We start from the raw sequence: 23,244 nt of genomic DNA on the forward strand, positions 1-23,244 counted from the left end.
ATATCAGTAAATTTACAGTATATTCCAATGAATATAAACTTAGCAAACAGTGTTTAATAATTTATTAACTTTTCCCATTAAATGGTACATTCTCTAAGATGACAAACAATTTCCTGGTAGTTTTATTTACAGTCTTCAGCGTGTTCTGTAAAACTCAGTAATGATTACACACTAAAACACACAACATACATATTTTCAAACATTTAAATAGATGCACATTTTATTCCAAAGTAATTCTACACACTACTTTTTCCATAAAAATATAAAAAATAGTTTAATTACTATATTTTACCTAAACCAGGATATCTAAGAATTTTCTTTCACATATGATGCCCTGTCCCAGAAAAAGGGAACTCCATCAATAAGAAATTGAAAAGGAGACTGCATCACAAAATTAAATGACTAATGCCATCTGCTTAAATTCACCACAACAGCAAATTAGTTCTATTTAGCAACTTGCAAAAGACATCTTGCAATATGCAGGGTTGTGATGCTAGTTTGCTGGGTTTTTTAGCTAATATGCCTCTTTCATTTCTTTCACGAATGTGCACAAACTTCTTATGTAAAAATAATGGACTGAGCCAAATAATCATTTTATACTGCAGACTATAATGCCAGCTACCATGTGCCCAACAAACGTAAACTGACAATCTTACACTACATAATAATTTTGCAAAAATAGCAAAAGGGAAATATCTTCCTTTTGGGAACTATATTTAAAGGTGACTCATTTTTTCTAACCAAACTTCCAATGAAAATAGCTTTTTGTCCTTGCTTTGAAAATAATGCCTCGATTATATTTATGTTACTACCATTTCTCCAAGTTCTCTGACTCATATTCTGTGTGGAAAGCTAAATGAGTTGAGGGGGTGGGGCAGAGACACCACTATGGCCCCTCTCTTTTTAGGATACATTTAATTTTATAAAAAAGGCACAAAGATGAAACTCCTAAGCAGCATCAGTTATTATGATTCGCACCCCCTGCCCATAACCTTCATCTTATTCCAATGCTACTGCTGCAAGAGACATTCTTTGTCTCAGAGAATGTTACAGTTCCATGAGCTCAGGAAACAGGCAAAGTTGAAAAGACTAGCTAAAGCCTTTGTACAGTACAAACAGCATATGGATCTCTAACAAATTAGCGCTAATAAAAGTTTTATGTTGCAATTAATCTTTGACCTGGAAATCTCAGGAAAAACCATTTGAGAAAAGCTCAGCAGCAAAGTATAATATATTTCTCAGCAAAGGGACTGAAATCACCCTCTGAGCAATACTGTGCATTCAGTTTAGCCAGATAATGGTAATGCTATTAGAGTACTACACAGCCAATGGTGTTAGAAGCTCTTATTCCTCTTCCTCCCTAACTAGTTTACAGGATTTTCTAAAACATAAATGAAGCTGCTGTAAACGGAGAGTCAGTATATGATGTATACAGCACAATCTGAAACAAGAAGGTTTTGCTCTCTGGCATGTAAACATTAGGGTTACTGGACTTTAGGTCGTATAAACAAATCTGATGACAGATTTTTAAACTAAAAAAGTAAAATTTCCTATTAAAGAATTAACCACAAAAATACTCTTTCAATAAGTCTCACTTGCCATGTATACCTTTTTATGTCTTATGACGAATATGTAAAACACTTAGAAAGTTTTAAACTGTAGAAATTTTAACCAGTTAAGCTGTTTGGCAATAATGTATTCAAAACCTCCTTACAGAATGACATTATCGTTCACTAATACCAGTCCTACATTGTCACCGAACATGGCACCATGCTATTTCTTCTTCTTTTTCTTTGGTGGCTCATCATCAGAGCTGCTGTCTGTGCTGGTGCTGCTGCTACTGGAGGAACTAGAATCTGACTCGAAGTCTGAGGAAGAGGAAGAACTACTTGAAGATGGGGAGGATGAGGAAGTGGAGGAGCTTTCGTCACTGTCGCTTTCATCAGAAGAAGAAGAGGTAGAGGAATCTTCACTCTCGGATGAAGAATCACTAGCTGAACTGATGCTGCTGTTGCTGCTGGAACTGGTCACGCTCTTAGACCTACAAGAAACATGAAAAGGACAGGTGAGAGAGTTTCTTCCCAGTACAGTGGTCACTGAACAGACCTGCTGAAGGCACAACTACAAAAAACAATGTTCATTACAAGCTTGCTTTTATAAGCTCAAAACATTCACCATTTGGACTCAAACTTTCCAGACATGACTTTGTCTGAAGCTGGTATTTCCTCCACTTTCTTGCTTCTGTTTTGAACAAATACCCTTCAGCCATTTGAGTCATGGGACAGTACAATACATACTTCCCCATTGTAAAACAAAACATAACTACAGGAGAAAAAGCAAAGGTTTGAAACTTGGTACAGGTATCATCCTTACTGAGGACTGGGGTCTTTGCTTGGTTAGAGTGGGAGAGAGGGAATAAAAGTTTTAAGTGATAGGAAAAAATGACTTTGGACAACAAAGGTTTTAGAAAAGCTTAATGAAGATCTGTTCCTTTGACACATTATTGTACATTCTCCCTGGATGAAATTCTAGCCCCACTGAAGTCAATGAGAGTTTTACTATTGACTTCAGTGGGTCAGAATTTCACCCAAGGGATGCTGCTCCCAAGCTACTGAGGGAGAAGGAATCCAACGTGCCCACCACTACGGTAACATTTTGTGGGATGGAGATTTTAATAACCTTAGGGAAACTTTCAGAAAAACAAATCCTTTAAAAATAGCTTTATCAAGGGCAAAGAAAAAACATGAATATGGGGGTAAATATCATGAAGGCCTGCATGCTCTGCCATTTTTCTGAATTCATATTCTGCAAACTCCAAGCTTTCATTTTGATTTTTAAAAATCAGTCATTTTCCCATTAAGATAAAGCTATTGCAGGTGTGCTACTGCTCCTAAGCAGTTTGAGATTTTGGTATGGACAATGCTACTAAGTGCCAAAAATGAACAACACAGGTTTTCCAAACATACCTCACCCAAAAACCAAAGGTGCTAGCTCACCTTGCTCTCATTCCATTCAGTCAACTGAATGTCATTCCTAACTGGTACTATGTAAAGTGCTAGAAATATTAAGCATAGGTTCGCTTTTCTCCAGAAAAAAGGAAATTAAATGCTCTCATAAGATTAAGAGTGCTTAGTTGAAAATCACTAAGTCAGGAAATTCATAAGCTAAGGTTATAACAACTACATTAACTCTGCCTCATTGTGCACCCACAGTTGTGTCAAACTGACATACGTGGAGCCGTGTGTTATAATGTTCTGAGCCATTAACATCTTAATATACATCTGTTATCTGTATTTTTCCCCCCAAACAGCTGTTTTTTCTATTGAGGGCAGTTTATATACAGCTGCTCAGGAAGGAATCTCCAGAAAATAAGCTAATAAAAGCCACATCTTAAAGTGGTGTTCGGAATCATTAGGATGGATCACTACATAGGTAGTAGAGTGGGTACTTTCAGATAATGTCTAATAGCTATTCCCTTGACAGAAATATTTTTGGGGGGAGGGCAAGGGCCAGGGATAGGAAGCAGAAAATCATCTTCAGCAGAACCTCAGAGTTACAAACACCAGAGTTATGAACTGACCAGTCAATCACACACCTCATTTAGAACCAGAATTATGCAATCGGGCAGAGGCAGAGACGAGACCAAAAAAAAAGTACAGTACAGTACTGTGTTAAATGTAAACTACTAAAAAATAAAGGGAAAACAGAATTTTTCTTCTGCATAGTAAAGTTTCAAAGCTGTATTAAGTCAATGTTCAGTTGTAAACTTTTGAAAGAGCAACCATAAAGTTTTGTTCAGAGTTATGTACCACCTCCATTCCCGCAGTGTTTGTAACTCTGAGGTTCTACTATACTTGCTTTCAGAAGGTTACATAATATATAGTCTGTTGGTTTGGTTACACAAGGGGGATGAATCGTTGGGGCAGATGAAGAAATGTACTTCCTTGAAAGAGGCAGTGATACACACATGGCTTAGACAGTGTAAGAAAAGTAACCTTTAGATCATGCTCTAGACATTTTTTTATATTTTGTATCTGAATAGATGCATTGATTTTGAAATTCCATTTCAATAAATGTATCAATAAAATGATTTTTATATAAGGCAACCCGAATCAGATCTCTGATACTGCACACTAGATACAACTACAGATAAGTGCCTCAGAATAAGCAGTAGACCCATGGATCAAAGGAGGCAGAATCAGCCAGAGTACAAGACCAAGTGTCTTGGGGTTTGCAATCTACCTTCCAAAAGAGTTCCATGAGGGAGGTGGTAAGGGCTAGTGTGGGCACAAGAAAGCCCAAAGCAACCTAAAAGTTATGGGGCACAGTTGCAGGAGTTTTGTCATTTCGTATTTTTCTGGTTAAGCCTGTAGCAATGCTACTGGAACCTTAACTTTTGCATCTCTTAACTTCAGGATTTTAAGTATACAACAACATGCTGTGTTGAGTATTTTTGTATTTAACTCTTCCTAATGCATAGTAAGTGTACTTGATGCCTTATATGCAAATAAATGAATACTGTGGCTGGATCTGAAGAGGCCTATAACACGTGAGAAAACAATTCAAACCAAGAATGTGTAATGTTTTAAAGGTGATCTGCAAAGAAAAAAATGGGTCTGTCAATGTAAAAATAAAGTCTAAAATATTTTTTCCAAAATAAAAGGACGTCTTTAATAAAAAACATTGCCTCTTCAGCTGAGCTGAGAGCTCACCCAGAAATCCACCAGTAAAACCAGTCTTGACATTTTCGATATCTTATGGTAAATACAGGCTTTTTAAAAAAGCCTTTCTGGCCTCTTACATATATAATCTCATAGAGATACAAAGAAAAGGACACCAGACCAACATTTTAAACTTGTTTGCAAGTCTCCCTTAAAGGAGGGATTTTGACACCAAGGTTGTTTTCTGAAGTGGAGCATGGGTGGCTGTTTCAATCAGCAGAGCAGCAATAAAGGAGGCACTAAGCTAGAAGTGGGAGAAGACGGTTATACCATATTTCCATTTGGGATTGTCTCACAAAAATGTTGCTCGCAGATACTGAACACATGACAGCACCAATGGCAACCACATAACAAAGTTCTACTTGTTTTTTATACTAACACAATAATTAAACTGGTGTAGCTGTGGGCTCCCAGCAGCGCTAACACTGCTTCATAAGACCCAATTTTAGTGTCAATGATAGTTTTGTTTGGTTGGGTTTGGATTTGTTTTGTTTACAGTCGCTAGAAAAACTTTTAGAGGGAGATGACAGTTTGGAATGGGGAAGAGAGAAGGAACAGCAAGCTGAGGAGAAAGAACTATTATTAACTGGAAAACCGTAGTCAATTATTGCACTTATTTGAAATACAAAATAATGGCCTTCTAGCCAAAGGAAGGAATATTTTTTTCTACTAAAGGGAAGAGTATGTAGAGAAGGGAAGATCAAAAAGGAAAAAGTGAAGTCAGAGAATTAGAAGGTGAAGGGGTTGGAGAAACTTCAAATGCTCATAGCATGACTACTTAAAGGAGGCCAAAGGCAACAAACAACCTTCACTGCAATTTCTACTTTCCGTATCCCACACACCCTCTTTCAAATTACCCTCTCCGTAATGAGTGCAACATAATGCAATGGAATAGCTGCAGTTTTAATCTTTTCCCCACATACCTTTTTTTCTTGGTCTTCCTTTCTGCAGTACTTTCTCCAGTTCTAATTAAGGGGAGGGGAAAAACAATGGCTTTGATTAATGCAGTGGGAAAAATTAAGTAAACAGGTGCATAGTGGAGTTGAGATTTATATCATCATCATCCCACTGGCAGAAAAGTAAACAGTGGGTTGTAATGACTAAAGTTCACTTGGCACATTCACTTTCAGCCATTTTTCAACCCAAGAAGACATTCCCTATTACTTAAAAAAAACTGTTGTGTTTTACCCTTTTAAACATTTTTTGTATTTGAGTATGCCACACTCTCAGTTACCTAAAGTCTGCTGCAGTTTCCACGGTATGCATCCGATGAAGTGAGCTGTAGCTCACGAAAGCTCATGCTCAAATAAATTGGTTAGTCTCTAAGGTGCCACAAGTACTCCTTTTCTTTTTGCGAATACAGACTAACACGGCTGTTACTCTGAAACCTGTCTTCTGCTAAGGGTTATTTACATTAAAATGATACTGTCGGTGTGAAAAGAAGATGTGTACAAGTTTTCTTTACCTAATATCTCAAATTATTAAAACTAAGTTTTCAAAATCTAAATTAGCTTTCATCATTTACGTTCTTCATGAATTTCTCTCCTGTGCAACAGAGAGAAAAAAGTCCATTTTTATTAATAATATCTAGCTATTTCACTTTCAGGTCCTCATGCATTCACACACTGATAGAAAGTTTGGGTTTCAAACACTGCAGTGAAATGCTTGTTTAACAAAATACTTTCTCCATGGGATTTCCTTTTTAATTCCGAAGGAGATTTCTGTTGGTCTTAACTTTTGAGAAAACATTTCCACAAAGTAGCAGAATTAGGCCAAATTTGCCATGACTGTTCCCCTTTCAATTCATATGGTCATATCACCCTTTCAGCCAACAGCAGAAGTAAACCACATGAGGTCTCTATTTTGCATAGCATTTAAGTATGTAATTAATTCCATCCCTATTCGGGGAGTGGAGTAGCGTGTCTGTGTGGTTAAGGTCCTCAGCTACAGTCCTGAAGATCCTGGGTTTGAGTACCAAGTATCAGAGGGGTGGCCGTGTTAGTCTGTATCCACCTGTGGCACCTTTAAGACTAACTGATTTATTTGGGCATAAGCTATTGTGGATAAAAACCCCACTTCTTCAGATGCATATCACTTGACTTCACACTGAAAGGTTTCCTCTACTCACCATCTTTGATGTGATGCTGGCCACATCACTCCCTGGTACACTGTTGGCTATGAAACTGATATGCCTTAACCACAGCAGCCCATTGAGCCATTGGCTCCAGACAGCTTTTAAGCATATGTTTAACTTTAGCTTGTATTTACGTCCCATTTGACATCCAGTGGATTTAAGACCTTTCCCAAAAAGGGATTCTTTCCTTAATCAAGGCCTAATATTAGAAGCAAACTTAGATAAATAGACGCAAAAACTATTTCTGGTTTTTACAATTCAGTTACTCACATTTCACTTATAAGATGAGCAGCAATGGATTTTAGAAAACAGAGCTCATCCATACAGATTCCGAAATAATGGTTTTTTTTTTTTAACATAATATTTTAATAAAATGGTGGTAGGTAACATCAAGGAGAATGCAGACTTGCCTACCGTCACACAGACCTGCAAAATGCATGAGCATATTGCAAGATGTCAAGCATTCCTGAACAACTGGTAAAATGTCATGGGTCTGTGTGCAAGAGGAGTGCTTTCCTCACATAATCCCCAGTAGCCATACAGAGGGTTCACTAAACTACAAACCACGAGCTCACAAATTCTAATCCCAACTCTTTTACTAATCGTTCTCCATATTTCTGTGACCTCCACAACCTTTACTAATCAGGGCCTCATGCTCCACCTTAGAGGAGGCATTTATCATTCATTCATTTTACACCATTTATCATTCATTCATTTTACACCAGGCAAAGCAGGGAATACAACTCCGGTCTCTAATTTGCCAAATTGCCTCTCAGAAGAAAGGGCCTAGATTATGTGTTAGCCTAACCCATGATAACAGAGCGTAGATTCTTTGTCCCAATTTAGTGGCCAACCCAGACATAAGTTTATGAGTCTGCTACTACCTCCATGCTAATGTGTATTGTCCTGGAGCTCAAGTGGGAGAAGCTTATACTTTTAAATCCAGAACTCCCAGGTTCAAACTCTGCAGATGATCCAAACAGAGACATTATTATACATGGCTATGCAATCTCTACTCTACCATACTCAGCTCCCAGAGCCAGCAATACAAATCAGGAATCCTCATACTCTGCATTCACAAGCAGCTGTCTAACCCAGTAATAAAGTGTGCTATCTCCCCCTCTACAATCTGCTCCATAGGGGGACAACAGTAAGCTTCCCCTATCAGTTATTCCTATAGTTGCCATGCTAGAGGACGATGGCATAAATCTGAAGATTGTGGGATCAAACCTGTGTTGTTTTATTATTGCCCCGCTGCTGCCCTATAGATAAACCAAGATCTTAATTTTCTACAGATGCATGAGCATTAAATCCACACTCCTCCCCTACACAGAATCACATAGCTGAAGTCCGTGCTAGTATGCAAATTAGTTACAAATATTAAAAATTGGGTAATTTACATGTATCACACAGAGTTGCACAAAACTTGGCAGCTACTGGAATGAAACCTTTCAAGCCTCCATTTGGTACTGTACTTATGTCATCATTCACTATAGAAAAGCCAGGGTGTCTGCCCTCAGGATGTTGAGGAGGTATTACACGTCTCAGCTTTGTACTACATAAAATGTATTACATTTTTAAACAAGCGGTAATTCAGTTTTCCTCTTTTAGAATCTTACAGCAACCTTTTTAGAATTTTAGAAGCCTTTAAAATTCTCTTTTCATTGTCTTCATTAAGAACATTATTTGCAGTATTTAAAGTATCTTTACATTTCATTCTTACTTCACTTCCCTTCCTCACCCCAGCTATTGTACAGTACTTGATACCTAACAAGTAGGGACAAGGAAATATGTTCCAAATGTTGCATCAAAATTGGAATAAATTTAAGTGTCTAAAAGCACACAGTCATTATGTCTTAGAGGGCTTCATAATCAGAATTATTACTTTGTACTGAAGTTCCTTGATTTTAGGTCACACAACCTCCATCTAGGTTAATAACTAACTAGAAGGATCATAATGCAAAATTATTTTCACATTACCTAGTCTTGGACAACGAGACTTGTTTGCCAGTGCAAGGCTATATTAGATATGCAGTTATTCCATTTAAAAAACTACAGTTGTCAAAAAATGAAGATGTTAAGACTGACACAATGGCTTTAATTCTGGCCCTTGTAAATGCGTATTACTTTTACAACCATATTGTTCTATGTAGGTTTTTATATGGAATGTCCTAGCTTTTTGTTGGGGTTTTTTAAGAAAAGTCCAAAAAAATCATTATGTACACAGGTCATAACATGAGTGAAATAGATTTTGAATCTCATTATGCTGTAATTATGCACACCAATCAAGTTTTTTTTAAAAACCCTCACCCCCCCCCCCACATCCCACTTTTCTCTAGAAAATAATTATTTTAAAAGTGCTTGTGCTAAAAAAAATTTTAATGCACCACCTATGATTTTCAAAGACTCATAACTGCCAAATCAAAACCAGTTTTTACTGCACCACTGAAAAGTGCATCTCATAAAATATTAGCCTCATACCAAATTTCACCTTTCTAATGCCAAACTATTTCCACATTAAACCTTTTAAAAAGAAATAGTTTAAAACATTTTTTTTATAATAAAGTATTTTCCTCCACACCGCTCATGTTTTTAAAAATGGCTGAACCATTTTTTGCTCAGACTTTAAAAGAAAATTAACCCTTCGGTGGAGACCTTGTGTAATCCCCACACCTTCTGGATGTGATGTTCTGTCCCCTTTAGTGGCACCAAGACCACTTAGAGATTAATGAATCTGCTACTGCCTCAGTTAAGGCTTTTAGCTCATTCCTTAGAGACTCATATATTAAGCTTCAGAGGTCCCAGGTTTGATCCCCCCACTGACAACCGGGGTCTGTCCGTGTTATACTTGCATAGAAAATTTCAGCCCCGAAAGAATAAAGATTTAGAAAGTTGTAAGCAACTGACAAAGGGAAAAATAAAGTTAGAATTAAAATGCTTAGGACACCTTAAATCCTTGGGCTTCACTTGGCCAATGGCATTAAGCACTGTGTTGTCTAACCCTGCTTAAAACAAGTCTACACAACACATGGTTCAACACATCAGCAGCCATTAGTTCTTGCCTATGATAGTGTTCCTACCATTGCTACCAATAGTGAGTACCATTGCTATTCAGTATATGATAACAGCTAGGAGGATGGTTGACATAAAAATTATATGAAATATCCCTTTATGTTCAACATTTTGGAAAGCTTCTCAGTTCATTAAATTATTTTCTCTCTGAAGGCACTTTTGATTAAAAGGGTGAAATGTTTGAATACTGAATTCTTCTTCGCTGGGAGAAACAACAAAATTCTATCTAGGGGCCAAAAGAGTAAGTGAAGTCACACTTCAGATTAAGGCAAAGTCCAATTTGGCTATTTCTTCTTGGTTGCAGGTATCACCTGCCCAGGTGTCTCAGATGTCAAAACTGCAAAGCATGTCGTTCTTTTAATCCAATAAAATGTATCCCCGATATTTCTAGGAATAAAGAATTGGCAATACATATGAATCCATATCTTGCTCCCCTATTTGCTTTTTATTCTTCAAAACTAAATACAAGGAAAAACTATGCTTCTGATACACTGTTAACGTAGCACTTATGTTTTTGTTGGTGGACATTTATGGTGAGACTACAAAAATGGACACATCACATACTTTTCTAATTGTGATTGTTGTCCCCACACTAGAAAAGATGTACACAAACTGTTTTCTAAGCCCCATGTAAACACGTAATAAGGTAAGTGATCAAGGTGCCCAGAAAACAGTGCCCCATTACATAAAGGCCCCATTACTTATTTTGACTTTATTCTAGTGACCCATTTTTGTTTAAAAAAACTGTTTGACCTAAGTTATAACAGGGAGAGGCTGACCAAATAACTTGTGGATACTGTGGGATACAAATACATATATACATCCTCTGATGTACATACAGTTACTATTAATGTTAATGGGAGTTACACATACAGACTCAAGAGAATGAACACAAAAACCACACAAAGAAAACTGACCACGCTACTACAATCTCCCAAATACAGTCTATACATACTTCTGCTAATGGCTTTTAAGCTTTAGCCCAGCTGATCTTACCTTTGTTGCAACAACAGTCTGTTTTCTTTTTCTTTCAGAGCTTTCGCTAATTCAACTGTCCTTGATGGTCTGTGTAGATATTTTCTTTTCCCTGTACATTCATAGGTCCAATGTCCAAACTCTAAACACTTCTGACATCTCACATGCTGCTTGTTGGCCTCCCTACAAAAATACAGAATTTGCTTAAGAGCAGGTTTGTATTTAAAGCTGGGATATTTAAGCACAATCAACACTGTCTATTGAAAATTACATGGTACATTTTAGCATACCAGTCCTAAGACAAAGTATTTGTCTTGTTTAATTTGAGCTTCAACTGTCTGCCTGTATTTATTGGTGCTTTAGCTTTTCTCAAGTCAGAACAATCCTGCATTTCACTGGAGCTCCAGACAAGCACATGCATATGTCTGCATATAGTCAATGGCAGGATTGGGTCCTTTGTGATTACTGGAATGTTCCTGTATCAGTTATTTATCAGAATGAACACAAAGACACTTTTCTATTCCAGAACTGGAGCTCTCAATTCTCTCTTTCTGCTGAAGTGGTAAAGACTAAACTACACTTGGCTCTTGGCAAGTGGTGTGTGGCCAGTATTTTAGTTTAGTAACTCCTATTGGTTGGTTTCTCTTTCAATCTTTCCTCACTCTACTGGGAGTTCATAATTTCCCATTCCCTTCAGAATTTAAAATTCATAAGCAACTATTAAAGAGTTTGAAGAAAAATGGAAGTTGAGCAATTCTTAAGTTTCAGCCAGTGAACAAAGGTAATTCAATTATGGAAAACACAATTCTTGTCCCAAACTAACTGGCAAATATTTTGGCAGCATCTTTTATATTCCGGCACCAACTGTGTGAAATATGGTTACATAAACATAGATAAATGTTAGTAAATTGTACTCGATGTTACAATCTCCAAAGAATTTGTACCTGCCTCCATAGTTTTTTCAAACAAGCACCTAAAAATCTGTTCCTATCCATTGAGTCAGTTTGTTGCAATATTTTGGACAGCCTAATTTTCAAATCATGGGAGTCTAGTGATTAGAGGCAGGACAGAATGTCAGACTAAATAGGACACTGTGTTCCTTGTGGGAAATTGAAGAGCAATCCTACAATTTCAGCAGCCAATTAATGACTGCTATCACAAAAGATGCAACTGAGGCATGTGAAGTTCAAAGGTAACATTTTACTCTGTCCATCCCAAGTATAACCTGATTCTGGCTTTCTTGTGTGCATAATTCACTAGAGTTAGCCATGCAAAATTTTACTCACCTGCTTCCTGAGAAGGTGTAAGCTATTAATTTTTCACCATCATCATAGTAAACATGGGTGAATAATTTTGAGCCCACACTGGTAAATATTCACAGAATTTTGCAATACTTTGCTAGAATTCACAGAGGAAAAAATGCTTCCTTTCAGTTTAATATAGGTTAAATGAGACTCTGATGATATACTCATCCTGAAGAAGGGAGTTCCCACTAATAACTTTTCACTGACACAGGAAAGGAGGTAAAGTTGTTACCTCTGTTTTATTTTTCCCTCCCACGCCTCATTAATTTCTTTAGCTTTAAAATAAAATATTTAGCATTTTAATGCGATTCATATTTACACTCCCATGAGGTAGGTATTAGTCTAATGTTACAAATGAGGAAATTAAAGCAGAGATATTGAGTGACTCACCCAAGGTCACATCACAAATTGGTGCCAGAGCCAAGATTAAAGCTAGGATTTTCTGACTCCCAGTCTTCTGCTTAGTTTATTGCACCAAGCTGCCTTTCAGCTCTGCCTTTTACCCCTCTTCCCTCAACTGAAAGACTCACTTCGGAAAGTTCAGTCCATTCAGAGCCACATATATACAACAGCCATAAACTACTAGAAAGAGGAAAATTCCTAACTCCATATTTAGCATTTAGACACAGTAAAGAGGAGGAGGATAGGAGGAAGGAGGAGAGAGAGGCTATTAGCATTGATGGATGTTTTGGTTTGGTGTGGAACTATGAGTCACCTACTGAGGTACAGAAGAATGGCATGGTTCATTGGCCTTTGTCATCACTTACTCAGGCTCCCAGGTCTATCAAGTTTCTAATAGTCATCCTGTCTATAACATCCAACACCTTTTCGAGACTAAACTTCTCTGGCTTCTTGCAGTAGCCCTAAGGAGAAATGGTGCTAATTTAGATTCAATAGGGAAAAAGTAAGACTCACAATTAATTGCACACAATTAACTTTGAGAATTTAATTTCAGTAGGGAACAGTACTTTTAGTAAGTAGGCTGAACAAGATTCTAGGGCTACTGAAAGGTTTTTAAAAGTTTCATTTTCTCAAGCTCCATTTCTAGACTCCACTGAGAGAATGTCTGTGAATACTGACCTGCCTTGAGATGCACATTGCACTCAATGGTCAGCCCCCCATTAGCCTAGTAAAATAACTCTACTTGAAATTTTACAAAGATTAAAAAAAGAACTTAAGGTTAACTAGGTGTATTTAGACTACTGAATACATGGAGTTGTAAACAAAATGAGGCCCCAAACAGCTAGTAAACCATCACTGATATATTTTATGTGGTGGATGTCACTTAATAGACAAATATTAAAAAAGATCTTTGCTCCTAAAATGTTACCATATAGGTTTGGATGTGCTGGAGGGGTATCCAAACTAATGGAAAGATACTGCTACCAGCCCCGACTAAGAAGAGGGGCTGAAACACCTATATACTGTAGCAATATATGTTTTAGACATGCTAAGAGATAGATGAAGATTCTTATGTCGCCTGCCTATTCCTCCATGGAGATTAGTAGAGAGGGAAGACTTTTCTGCTGCATCAACTCCCTGCCAACTCCTACAGAAATCAGTCTTGTCTCAACTGAAGCTCAGAGGAGGAGGAAGTTTGGTACATTGACTACATTGACAGAAAAAAACCTGGATTCAATCTGCAAGAGGAGGTAACTAGGTTGACGGAAGAATTCTTTTGTCAATCTAGCCGTATTTACACTGGGGGTTAGGTTAACCTAACTAAGGATGCAAAACTTTTCACAGACCTGAGCGACATAGCTAGGTTGATCTAATTTTTGAACAAAACCAGGCCTTAGACTGCTGGCTCTGCCACAGATGCCATATGTGAGCAGAACTAGCACAGTTCCTCCACTTAATGAACGTGCAAACACAAACAAACATTCAGCTTTTGGTGCCAACTCAAACCAGCACATATGTTCTCTATTGGAAGACACTAGAAAACTAGACTGTAAAACCAAACAAAAACATACCATCACTTCCAGGTCCCAACACCACTCATCTCCTGACCAAAAAAGCAGACAATTCCACCCAAACCAAAATAAAATCAAAATCTAAAAGCAATCTAATCACCGGGAAAAAAACAAATCAAACAAACTAGACTGCTACAGATTTCTAACCACAGCCCTAATAGCAAATCTCACACAAATGAAATGGACAAGACTAAGGCCTTGTCTACACTACTAAGTTTTGTTGACAAAAGGCAGCCCAAGTCGGAGCAAAGACGACATGTTCCAGGAGGTACCGCTCTTCTCCAATGCAGAGAAAAGGAAATGCAAGGAGTGGAGGGAAGCTGAAAGGCAAGACAGAAAAAAAAATCAGAAGTTTGTTAAGGATGCTACTGAGCGGATGATTAAAGTCACCGAGGAGCAACCACAGATGCTGAAGTCCTTAATAATGCTGCAGACTGAGCAGATGCGTGCCCATCCTCCTCTGCAGCACATTCAGATCTTTTTTCCATGCACCCCTCCCCAAACTCCACCGGCACAGTCCTTTCTGCTTTCCTGGATTTCTTAGTTTCCCCTTCACTCCACTCCCCAGGACAACTTTAAAAACGATAGCTGGACCCACAGCTCAGATCATTTGCCCTTCCCTGGTACCTCCTTTTCCACCAAGCACCTTTGTGTGCTGTTTCTTGTACAATAAAAGCAAAGTTTTTGAACGGTAATTCATCTTTATTTGTTTCCTACAAATTGAGATAGCAGGCACTACCAATACATACACAGGCATTCTAATCATTTGCTTACTGGAATGCAATACCCCAAATGTCACCATTGCTTCCTAGGAAAACTACATGTAATGTAACATTGCAGCACCAATCACAGAGAAATACATGATTGGTTCTCATTTTCCAAATGTTGCCTCAAAGCCTCCCCAATTCAAATTGCCCCCTCTGACAGCTCAAAATCAGCAGCAAAGCAGTCTGCCTCAATACTCCACCTCTGAGAAAATCTTTCACCCTTAGCTTCACAAAGATTATGCAATGTACAAATTGTAGCTATGACCATGGGAATATTATCCTCACTGAGGTCTAACCTGCCATAAAGGCATCGCCAGCGCTCCTTTAATCTACCAAAGGCACATCCCAGAGTCATCCAGCACCTACTCAGCCTGTTGTTGAACCACTCCTTACTGCTGTCCAGGTTTCCTGTGTTAGGTTTCATGAGCCATGGCTGTAAGGGGTACGCCGGGTCTCCCAGGATCACTATGGGCATTTCAACATCCTCTACTGTAATCTTCTGGTCTGGAAATAAAGTCCCTGCTTGTAGCTTTCTATACAGGCCAGAGTTCCTGATGATGCATGCGTCATGCACCTTCCTGGACCACCCCACATTCATGTCAGTGAAACGCCCATGGTGATCACCAAGTGCCTCCAACACCATGGAGAAGTACCCTTTCCTATTGATGTACTCTGTTGCAAGGCGGTCTGGTGCCAAAATTGGAATGTGCGTGCCATCTAGTACCCCTCCAGTTACAGAAACCCATTTCTGCAAAGCCGTCCACTATTTTATGCATATTTCCCAGAGTCATGGTCCTTCGTAGCAGGATGCGATTAACTGCCCTGCACACTTGCATTAATGAAGCCCCAACAGTCGACTTTCCGAATCCAAATTGATTCACGACCAACCAGTAGCAGTCTGGAGTCGCCAGCTTTCATACGATTACCACCCACTTCTCTACTGATAGGGCAGCTCTCATTCTGGTGTCCTTGTGCCACAGTGCTGGGGCGAGCTCCGCACACAGTTCCAGGAAGGTGGCTTTCCGCATCCAAAAGTTCTGTAGCCACTGCTCGTCATTCCACACCTGCATGACAATACAATCCCACCAGTCAGTGCTTCCCGAGCCCAAAAGCAACAGTCTACCCTCTGCAGCTGTTCTGTGAATGCCAAAAGCAATCTAAAGTTGCTCCTATGCATACCACACAGCATGTCAGGCAACTAGGAGTCTTCTTCAGTTAGGTGACTAGGAGTCTTCTTCACAATTAACTGCACTGCCATCTGCGATATCTTCATGACAGTTATCAGAGCATAAGAGAGCAGTGCGGGATCCATCCCTTCTCACAAAGATGCCGGGGTGCACAGCAAAGAAGGGCCATTGAAAAATTCTGCAAAAGAAAGCCGGAAGCCCATGGAATGCTGGGACAGAAAGCAATGCTTCACAGGACATAAAGCCCAGTCCCAAGATGCGCCACGATCCGCTCCACCTTCCCACAAGACCTAGCGGCAGACTGGACTGTGGGATACATACTCACAGTGCACTGCTCACACTGTTCATGCTAGTGCCCCAAGTGTGGACGTGCTCTGCTGACAGAGGAAATGAGTGTGAACATGCAATACCGATTTTTATGATCGCGTTTTTTGAGTGTTGACATAACTTTTGTCGACAAAACTGTAGTGTACACAAGGCCTAAGGCAAGCTCATGCTGAACATGGGATCAGTGACTATAAACTGTAAATGGAAGCTAGGAGATACATAGCACAATGCAAAACACATACAACCAACATGTAAAAGGATAAGTTGAAATGGAGAGACTGTTCCAAAATTAAAGGGAAATAATTATTCCATAAATCATCAGAAATTATGAAACTTTCCACTGAAAAGCAAGGAAAAACTACATAATCCTGGAAAAAGGAAGAAATGCAATAACACTATCCACCCCTTATTATCGCAACTGAAACAGACAAATATGACAAATCATTACAGGGAATAAACTCCCAAATACTACAGTGAAACCCTAAACAGACATTTGATGTACTTTCTCCCAGGCTTGTCTTTTACTCACTTGGCTTGAAAGGCTAACAACAAAAAAATTCATTTGAAATTACTTTGGCCAAGATACTTTAAGGTGACCTACAGAATTTAAAAACAAAAATGTAGGCTTATGCTTTTTTGTGTGCACTTCTGTGGACGTGTTAATAAACCCGACATGACTTTTTTCTGCCTTTCTTTTGTTAAACTTTAAAATAGTGTGTTTTGTCCCTGGTTTACTTGTGGACCTCATGAATCTCCCAGACTGGTGTATTGTGAGTTCTCACACCTTAACTGAAAGGTGGGGGTGTTGAACCTTTAACATTTTGTGGAAAGAATGCCATGATTGATTAATAAGACATTGGTGTTAACAACTACTCAAAACCAGAGTTTTAAATAATCGGACTGAGACATCTTCCCCTCTCAGTCATTCAGCTTTCATTCTTTACTCTTGTAATACCATCATTTCACTAGTTCTTTAATCACCATAGTCTGCCAAAACACACAAGATCTGAATTTCTGGTGTAAAAAACAAGCAGAATATTTTCTGAACTTTTGAAAAGGGGAAGAAAAAAGCCCATTTAACCTCTTTGTTTATCAGGGGGCTGATCTGTAGTGGTACTTAGCTATCTCACACTGATAGTGAAACACTTAGTTTGTTAACATTTGTAAAGAGCTTTGAAATCCTCAGATGCAAGGAGCTAGAGAAGTGAAGAGTATTTATTATTCCTGTAAGGCTCTGTACCATGGTTAACTTAATCTTCCAATCTACATTATAGAATTTGTTTTTAGGAATCAGTGAACAGCAGGCCCGTCCCAGTTCACAGTCAGCACAGACAGGGTAGAGTCAGCTCTTTCTCGGAGGAAGAAGTACTTCATTATCCATCCCAACTAAAGATTTACAACTTTAAAAGAATAAAAATCTGCTCTCACGCTGCGGCCCTTTAACTGTGGGACTGTCCCCCTATGGGGGTGGGGGGGGGTTGCACTCCAGTGCTGCAAGGTGCACGTCAGACACTGGAGGGGCTGAGGGGTCCTGTACACTTGCAATGCATTATCTACTGCCCATCACCGCCTATACCACGGCCCCTGGCGTACGCGACTGGCCTGGCCAGCCACCGCTACCCGCCCCCCTCCCGAAGGGCTTGCTCCACACCCCACTTGCAGGCTCTCCGGGTTGGGTGAAGGCAGCGATTCTGCTCCCCACACACCTCCCGAGGGGTCCCACGCACACGAGCATCACCGCCTCCGCCGGGATTCCCCTCCGAGGCGCCCCCTCCCAGGAGAGCCCGCGTCCCTGAGGCTTCCCCTCCGAGACAACCCTCCGCTCTCCTGCCCACGGGACGCCGCTTTTCTCGGGCTGCCGCACGAAGACAAGCCCCTCGGGGATCCGCTGTCTCCGAGGACCCGCCCTTAGCCCCCGGCCCGGCGCACTCACGCCTGCCGCCGAGCGATGAGTCGGTGCATGGGAGTCGCCATCTTAGCCCCTGGCCGGAAAGTGAGGGATGCCGACGATAGGCCACCGCGCTGCATGCTGGGCAATTCCGCCCTCCTCCTCCTTCCCCATTGGGAGAGAAGCCGGCAGCTGCCTGCCACAAAGAGCCAGGCGCCTGGCGGCTAGAGAGGACGTGCGTTCGGGCCTGTCATCTACCTCAGCTCCACTCCTCCGGGCCTGCCTAGCCGCTCGTGCGGCTCCCTGCCGTTCCAGCGGTGCGCTCAGCTCTGTCCAGTCTCCTTCTCCCCCGGGGCCTCTCGCCCTTCCTGGGGCCATGTGCATGCCTCTCCCCGGGCGGTCCGTCCCCCTCTTACCCTCCTGTACCTACAGTGCATAGGCACCAGTTCCCGTCTCTTGTTTTCGGCTTGGGCTGGTCTCTTCACGCTTCTGAGTGTCACACTGGTGGATTTGGCTTCTTTCTCTAAGTTTCTCTAGGTCACCCTCTTTTTCTCTTCCCAGGGGGTTTCCACGTTATCACTGGCCATAGAAGTGCATCCTTAAAGCCTCTCCTAATATGCCCTCCATCGTCATCTTCTTACCACGTTTGATGCTTTAGCTTAGATTTTGATCTTACCATGTTTGATGCTTTAGCTGTAGATTTCCATGACTCAGCTCCGTAAAGGAGGACAGACATGTTGCCAATGTTAGAAAACTGTATTTTTGTGTCTGTGCCTATCATAGAAGTGTAGGACTGGAAAGGACCTCAATGGGTCATCTAGTCCAGTCCCCTGCATTCAAGACAGGACTAAGCAATAACTAGACCATTCCTGACAGGTGTTTGTTTAACTTGCTTGTTCTTAATCAATTCTTATGAATGAGACTCCACAACCTCTGTAGGGAATTTGTTCCAGTGCTTAACTTCCCTGAGAGTTAGGAAGTTTTTCCTAATACCCAACCAAAACTTCCTTAGCTGCAATTTAAGCCCATGCTACTTTTCCATCTCTTTTCAAGTTTATGAAAGCTGTGTGGTGCTTCTGATATTTGTTGCTTGATATCTAACATGGTGTCACTATCATTGTACATCTCACTCCCTAGATAAGTAAAATAACATACTATTTCTAGTGTGTCTTCATCCGCTCTGATGATTACTTTTGATACATGGATAGCTATATATTGTCTTCTTTTGTGGTTGAACAAACCAGCTTGCTTTGCTGTATCTGCCAAAAGCTGTATCTTTTTTTTCTTTAAGAACTAAGCATGACAATGTCATCAGCAAAAACAAGGTCATCCAATTGTGTGTTATCGTTTGTCCATAAAATTCCTTGATTGCCTTTTGCAGTTACTTTCTTCATGACATAGTCCATGACAAGTGCAAGTAATAGTGAGGACATAATACACCCTTACCTTACTCCAGTTTTCACTGCAAATTGTTGGCTGATGTTGTCACCACCTCAGATTGCGCTTTTAGCATTATCATACCGATCCTTGATTAGTCTAATTATTTTTGCTGGTGTTCCATAATATGCCCTAATTCTTCAAAGACTGTCTCTGTGTATGCTGTCAAAAGCCATCTGGAAATCTGTAAGATTTACCACAAGAGGTGCTTGCTACTCCACACTTTGTTTTATAACATGTCTGAGAACAATACAATCTGTGCATGATTCCATGGTTTAAATCCTAAATGGTCAAAATCCATTTCACTCTGGGCCTTCTTAAACCGACACTGGGCCCTGACACCCCCATAGGTGTCAGCCAAGTATGTTCTCCGTTGGGGCCTGATCCCTATACACAACTCCTTCCTCTTGTTAATTACTTTTTCCTCATGGTGAACACTGCCCCCAGTGGGGTTGCCCGCATCTTGGCCCCTCCCACAAGCCCACATTTCCTTCTGTCTTCCCCTCCCTTTCTGGGGAAGATTCTTTTGGCCTCGCAGGGTTCAGTTATACCCATTATTGCCTCCCAGACACCCTCATTTCAGGGAACTACTGAACTGAGTGAATTTGGAATGGTAGAGCTGATTCTTTCCTGGATTAGTTTGAATGGAACATTGAAACACACAGAGAGAGGAAAAAATCCTTCATCACAAGAATGATAAAATTAAATGGCTTTCAAACTTCAATAATCCCAAAGGAGCTGAGGTTCCCTGGAGTCACAGTCTGATTTAGGATTTTCGGTTCTTAGATACCACAGTGATAGGTGCTATAGATAAACCAAAAATAGATACACTGTCCCAATTTTATTCAGGTCATGTTGCTTGCCTCTCCACACTTTATTTGATTCCTGCTGTGTTCAGGGAAACAGGACTTTGATGCAATCCTATTTATTTACAAACATACACCTGACTCCATCACCAGTTTCTCCTTCTAACTGGACAAGACCCCAAATTCTTGGATAACTGCTCAGGTCATAAGGTGTAATAACTGGTCTTGTTTCCCAGAGCTTGTTCTGACCGTGTCCTTGGCTTGACCACAGAGTTCCTATGTGATGCTAGGCAGTTACATAAACCAGTGTTACCACTTTGTGTTTTTGTTGCTATATTAGGCTCTAGAGATACTGACTGTATAAATGGATATAACAGGTTTCACACATACTCACATGCTATATTTTGGACAAAGAAGTACCCTTCCTGTGGGTTGCTGGGTTTTCTTAGGTTGGTTATATTTTTAAATATATACAACTAATATAGTAATGCATCTCAACTCTGAGCCAATCCAGTGTTCTGTTTTGTGCAGATTAAATCTACCAATAAGAACTCTTGACACACATACAAGCCCTTCACACCAGTTCATTTCAACCAATAGAATTGCAGCATACAAATGAGGTGGAGAAGAAGAGTAATTATTGGTGGAAGTTCCTCTGATGTTAAATGCCACCACTTTGAATTGCTTGAGTTATTGACAAATGCTTGACTGTAACCATACAGTTTGGTACAATTCATAATTATAAACCTAGTTTCCTCACATAACAATTCATAACAATAATTACAAACTAGCCTGTACACAAATGTACAAGGAAATTTAAATATGTGAAAAGTTTGCAGCTGTAGAAACACTCTGGCTTTGAGCTAGAGAGATCCAAGCGTATATCAGACAGCCCTCAATTTTCAAAAAGGAGTCATTTAACTCATTAGAAATCCTAACACTTCAAAGTATTTACTTGTAGCTTTCCCAAAAATACCATCTCACCCCTACATGCATATATGTTAATTTTATCAGGCCCAGTTTTATATCTCTCTACTAATACCCTACTAATACCCTATTTCAACCAAAAAGCTAAAGTCTGCCTCAAATATGGAGCCATGATTATGGGTCCATAATATATTAAATAATAGTGATCTCTCCAAATAATGGGGATAATCCATTTCAATAAACCACATTTACCTATATAAATCCATGAATTCTATAATTAAGTGTAAATAAATACAATTCTGGTGAATCACGAGGCAGGTTTTTTGCCCCACTCCATATGGCCCAAAAGGAATGGAGTTCCCAGCTATGCCAGCAGCAGTCATACAATGTGTGCTCTATTAATAATAATAGCATCCTCTTGATACAGTGGCAACCAATTAAATGTTGCCTATGGCTGATAAGATAGTAAAAGGTTTTGTTATATATAAACATTTCCAGCTCATCAGAGTTAATTATTGTATGACTCATTCCTGAATCTAATGGCAGTTCCCAGCTCCAAACATTTCAACTGTAATGTCTAATGGCTGATTGCTGTTGCCCTATACTTCAGGTGTCATACTATATTTGGGGCTTTATCTGGCTTCTAATCCCTGTCTCCTTTTGGGTGATACCTTGTGCTAATCCTGTGACTATTCACATCCGACTCCTGCATCTTTCTTAATTTCTGATGTCCAATATCTGAGACTTCACTCATAATTATCTTCTGTAGTATCTGACTCTTGTTTACTGAATCTACTGCCAGTACCTGGTGTTCAGCCTGAATCCCTGTGGTGGTATCTCACTTCTGATGATGAAAGTAAGAAAGGAGAACTTCCTCTCCCAGGACTGAGCTAAGAAACTTCCTTAAGACAAGATAGCTAAGAACATATCCTTGTAACAGCCCATAATTTATTATAATTTGTTTGTCTGCTGCCAGCTTTTATAGCACTTTTATACCACTTTCATATAATCCTGTTCAGAGAGGTCTTGACAACACAGTGGTAAAAGCACCTGTCCTCTAGCTCTACTAAGTATCAGAAGGGTAGCCGTGTTAGTCTGGATCTGTAAAAGCGGCAAAGAGTCCTGTAGCACCTTATAGACTAACAGACTTATTGGAGCATGAGCTTTCATGGGTGAATACCCACGTCGTTGGAACTAACACTCCCATTGTGTCTAGCACCAGTGGAGTTGTACCAATGCTAATGCAACGGCAGGAGATTTCTCTAAAATTAGCAGCGTAGAAAGGGCCTCTGATTACAGGGTGCAGACTTTGCACAGGAAACTCACATGCCAAGCTGTTCCGCAGTATGTTGTTTGTTGCCAAAGTGTGGTGGGGTTTTACTTGTGTTGATGCTTCAATTATGCAGCTTCTAGGAGGGCATTCCAGTTTACATTCTTCTTCCACTGAGGGCCTTGCCTCTGCAGCTGCCTATGACCTGACTTGCCTCTTGAACAGCAAAACCAGAGGAAATGCACTGAAATGCTGATTAATACAAGAATCTGATTACAAACATCATCCAAAACCTAGACTAAATGTTCAGCGTCCTTACACAGCACTCAGGCCATTTGAAGGGAAGAGGATGGCTTAAGGATGGCTCAATGAACTGGCTGTGCACATCAATCCTGTCTTAGCATGCTAGGTTGCTATTTAAAGCTGCAGTATCATTAAGGTACTTCTAAGTGGGCC

The 23,244-nt window shown here is 40.0% G+C and overlaps 1 protein-coding gene across 3 annotated transcripts; it reads right to left on the bottom strand.

Moving 5' to 3' along the window:
- Window positions 1-47: 47 nt before the first annotated feature.
- ZCCHC10 (zinc finger CCHC-type containing 10) lies at window positions 48-18,513 on the bottom strand. Of its 3 annotated transcripts, none has more exons than XM_048861436.2 (4): window positions 18,394-18,513; window positions 10,924-11,085; window positions 5,645-5,686; window positions 48-2,041 (listed from the first exon to the last, which is right to left on the bottom strand). In XM_048861436.2, the coding sequence occupies exons 1-4, from the start codon at window positions 18,486-18,488 to the stop codon at window positions 1,774-1,776; spliced, it is 567 nt and encodes a 188-aa protein (XP_048717393.1). In that variant the 5' UTR covers window positions 18,489-18,513; the 3' UTR covers window positions 48-1,773. The 3 variants fall into 3 exon arrangements, with proteins under 3 accessions (XP_048717393.1, XP_048717394.1, XP_074987414.1); XM_048861437.2 differs by lacking the exon at window positions 18,394-18,513 and adding an exon at window positions 18,167-18,387; XM_075131313.1 differs by lacking the exon at window positions 18,394-18,513 and adding an exon at window positions 18,188-18,305.
- Between the last annotated feature and the right edge of the window lie 4,731 nt (window positions 18,514-23,244).

The sequence above is a fragment of the Caretta caretta genome, chromosome 8 (assembly GCF_965140235.1).
Source record: "Caretta caretta isolate rCarCar2 chromosome 8, rCarCar1.hap1, whole genome shotgun sequence".
In the NCBI taxonomy this organism is placed as follows: domain Eukaryota; kingdom Metazoa; phylum Chordata; order Testudines; family Cheloniidae; genus Caretta; species Caretta caretta.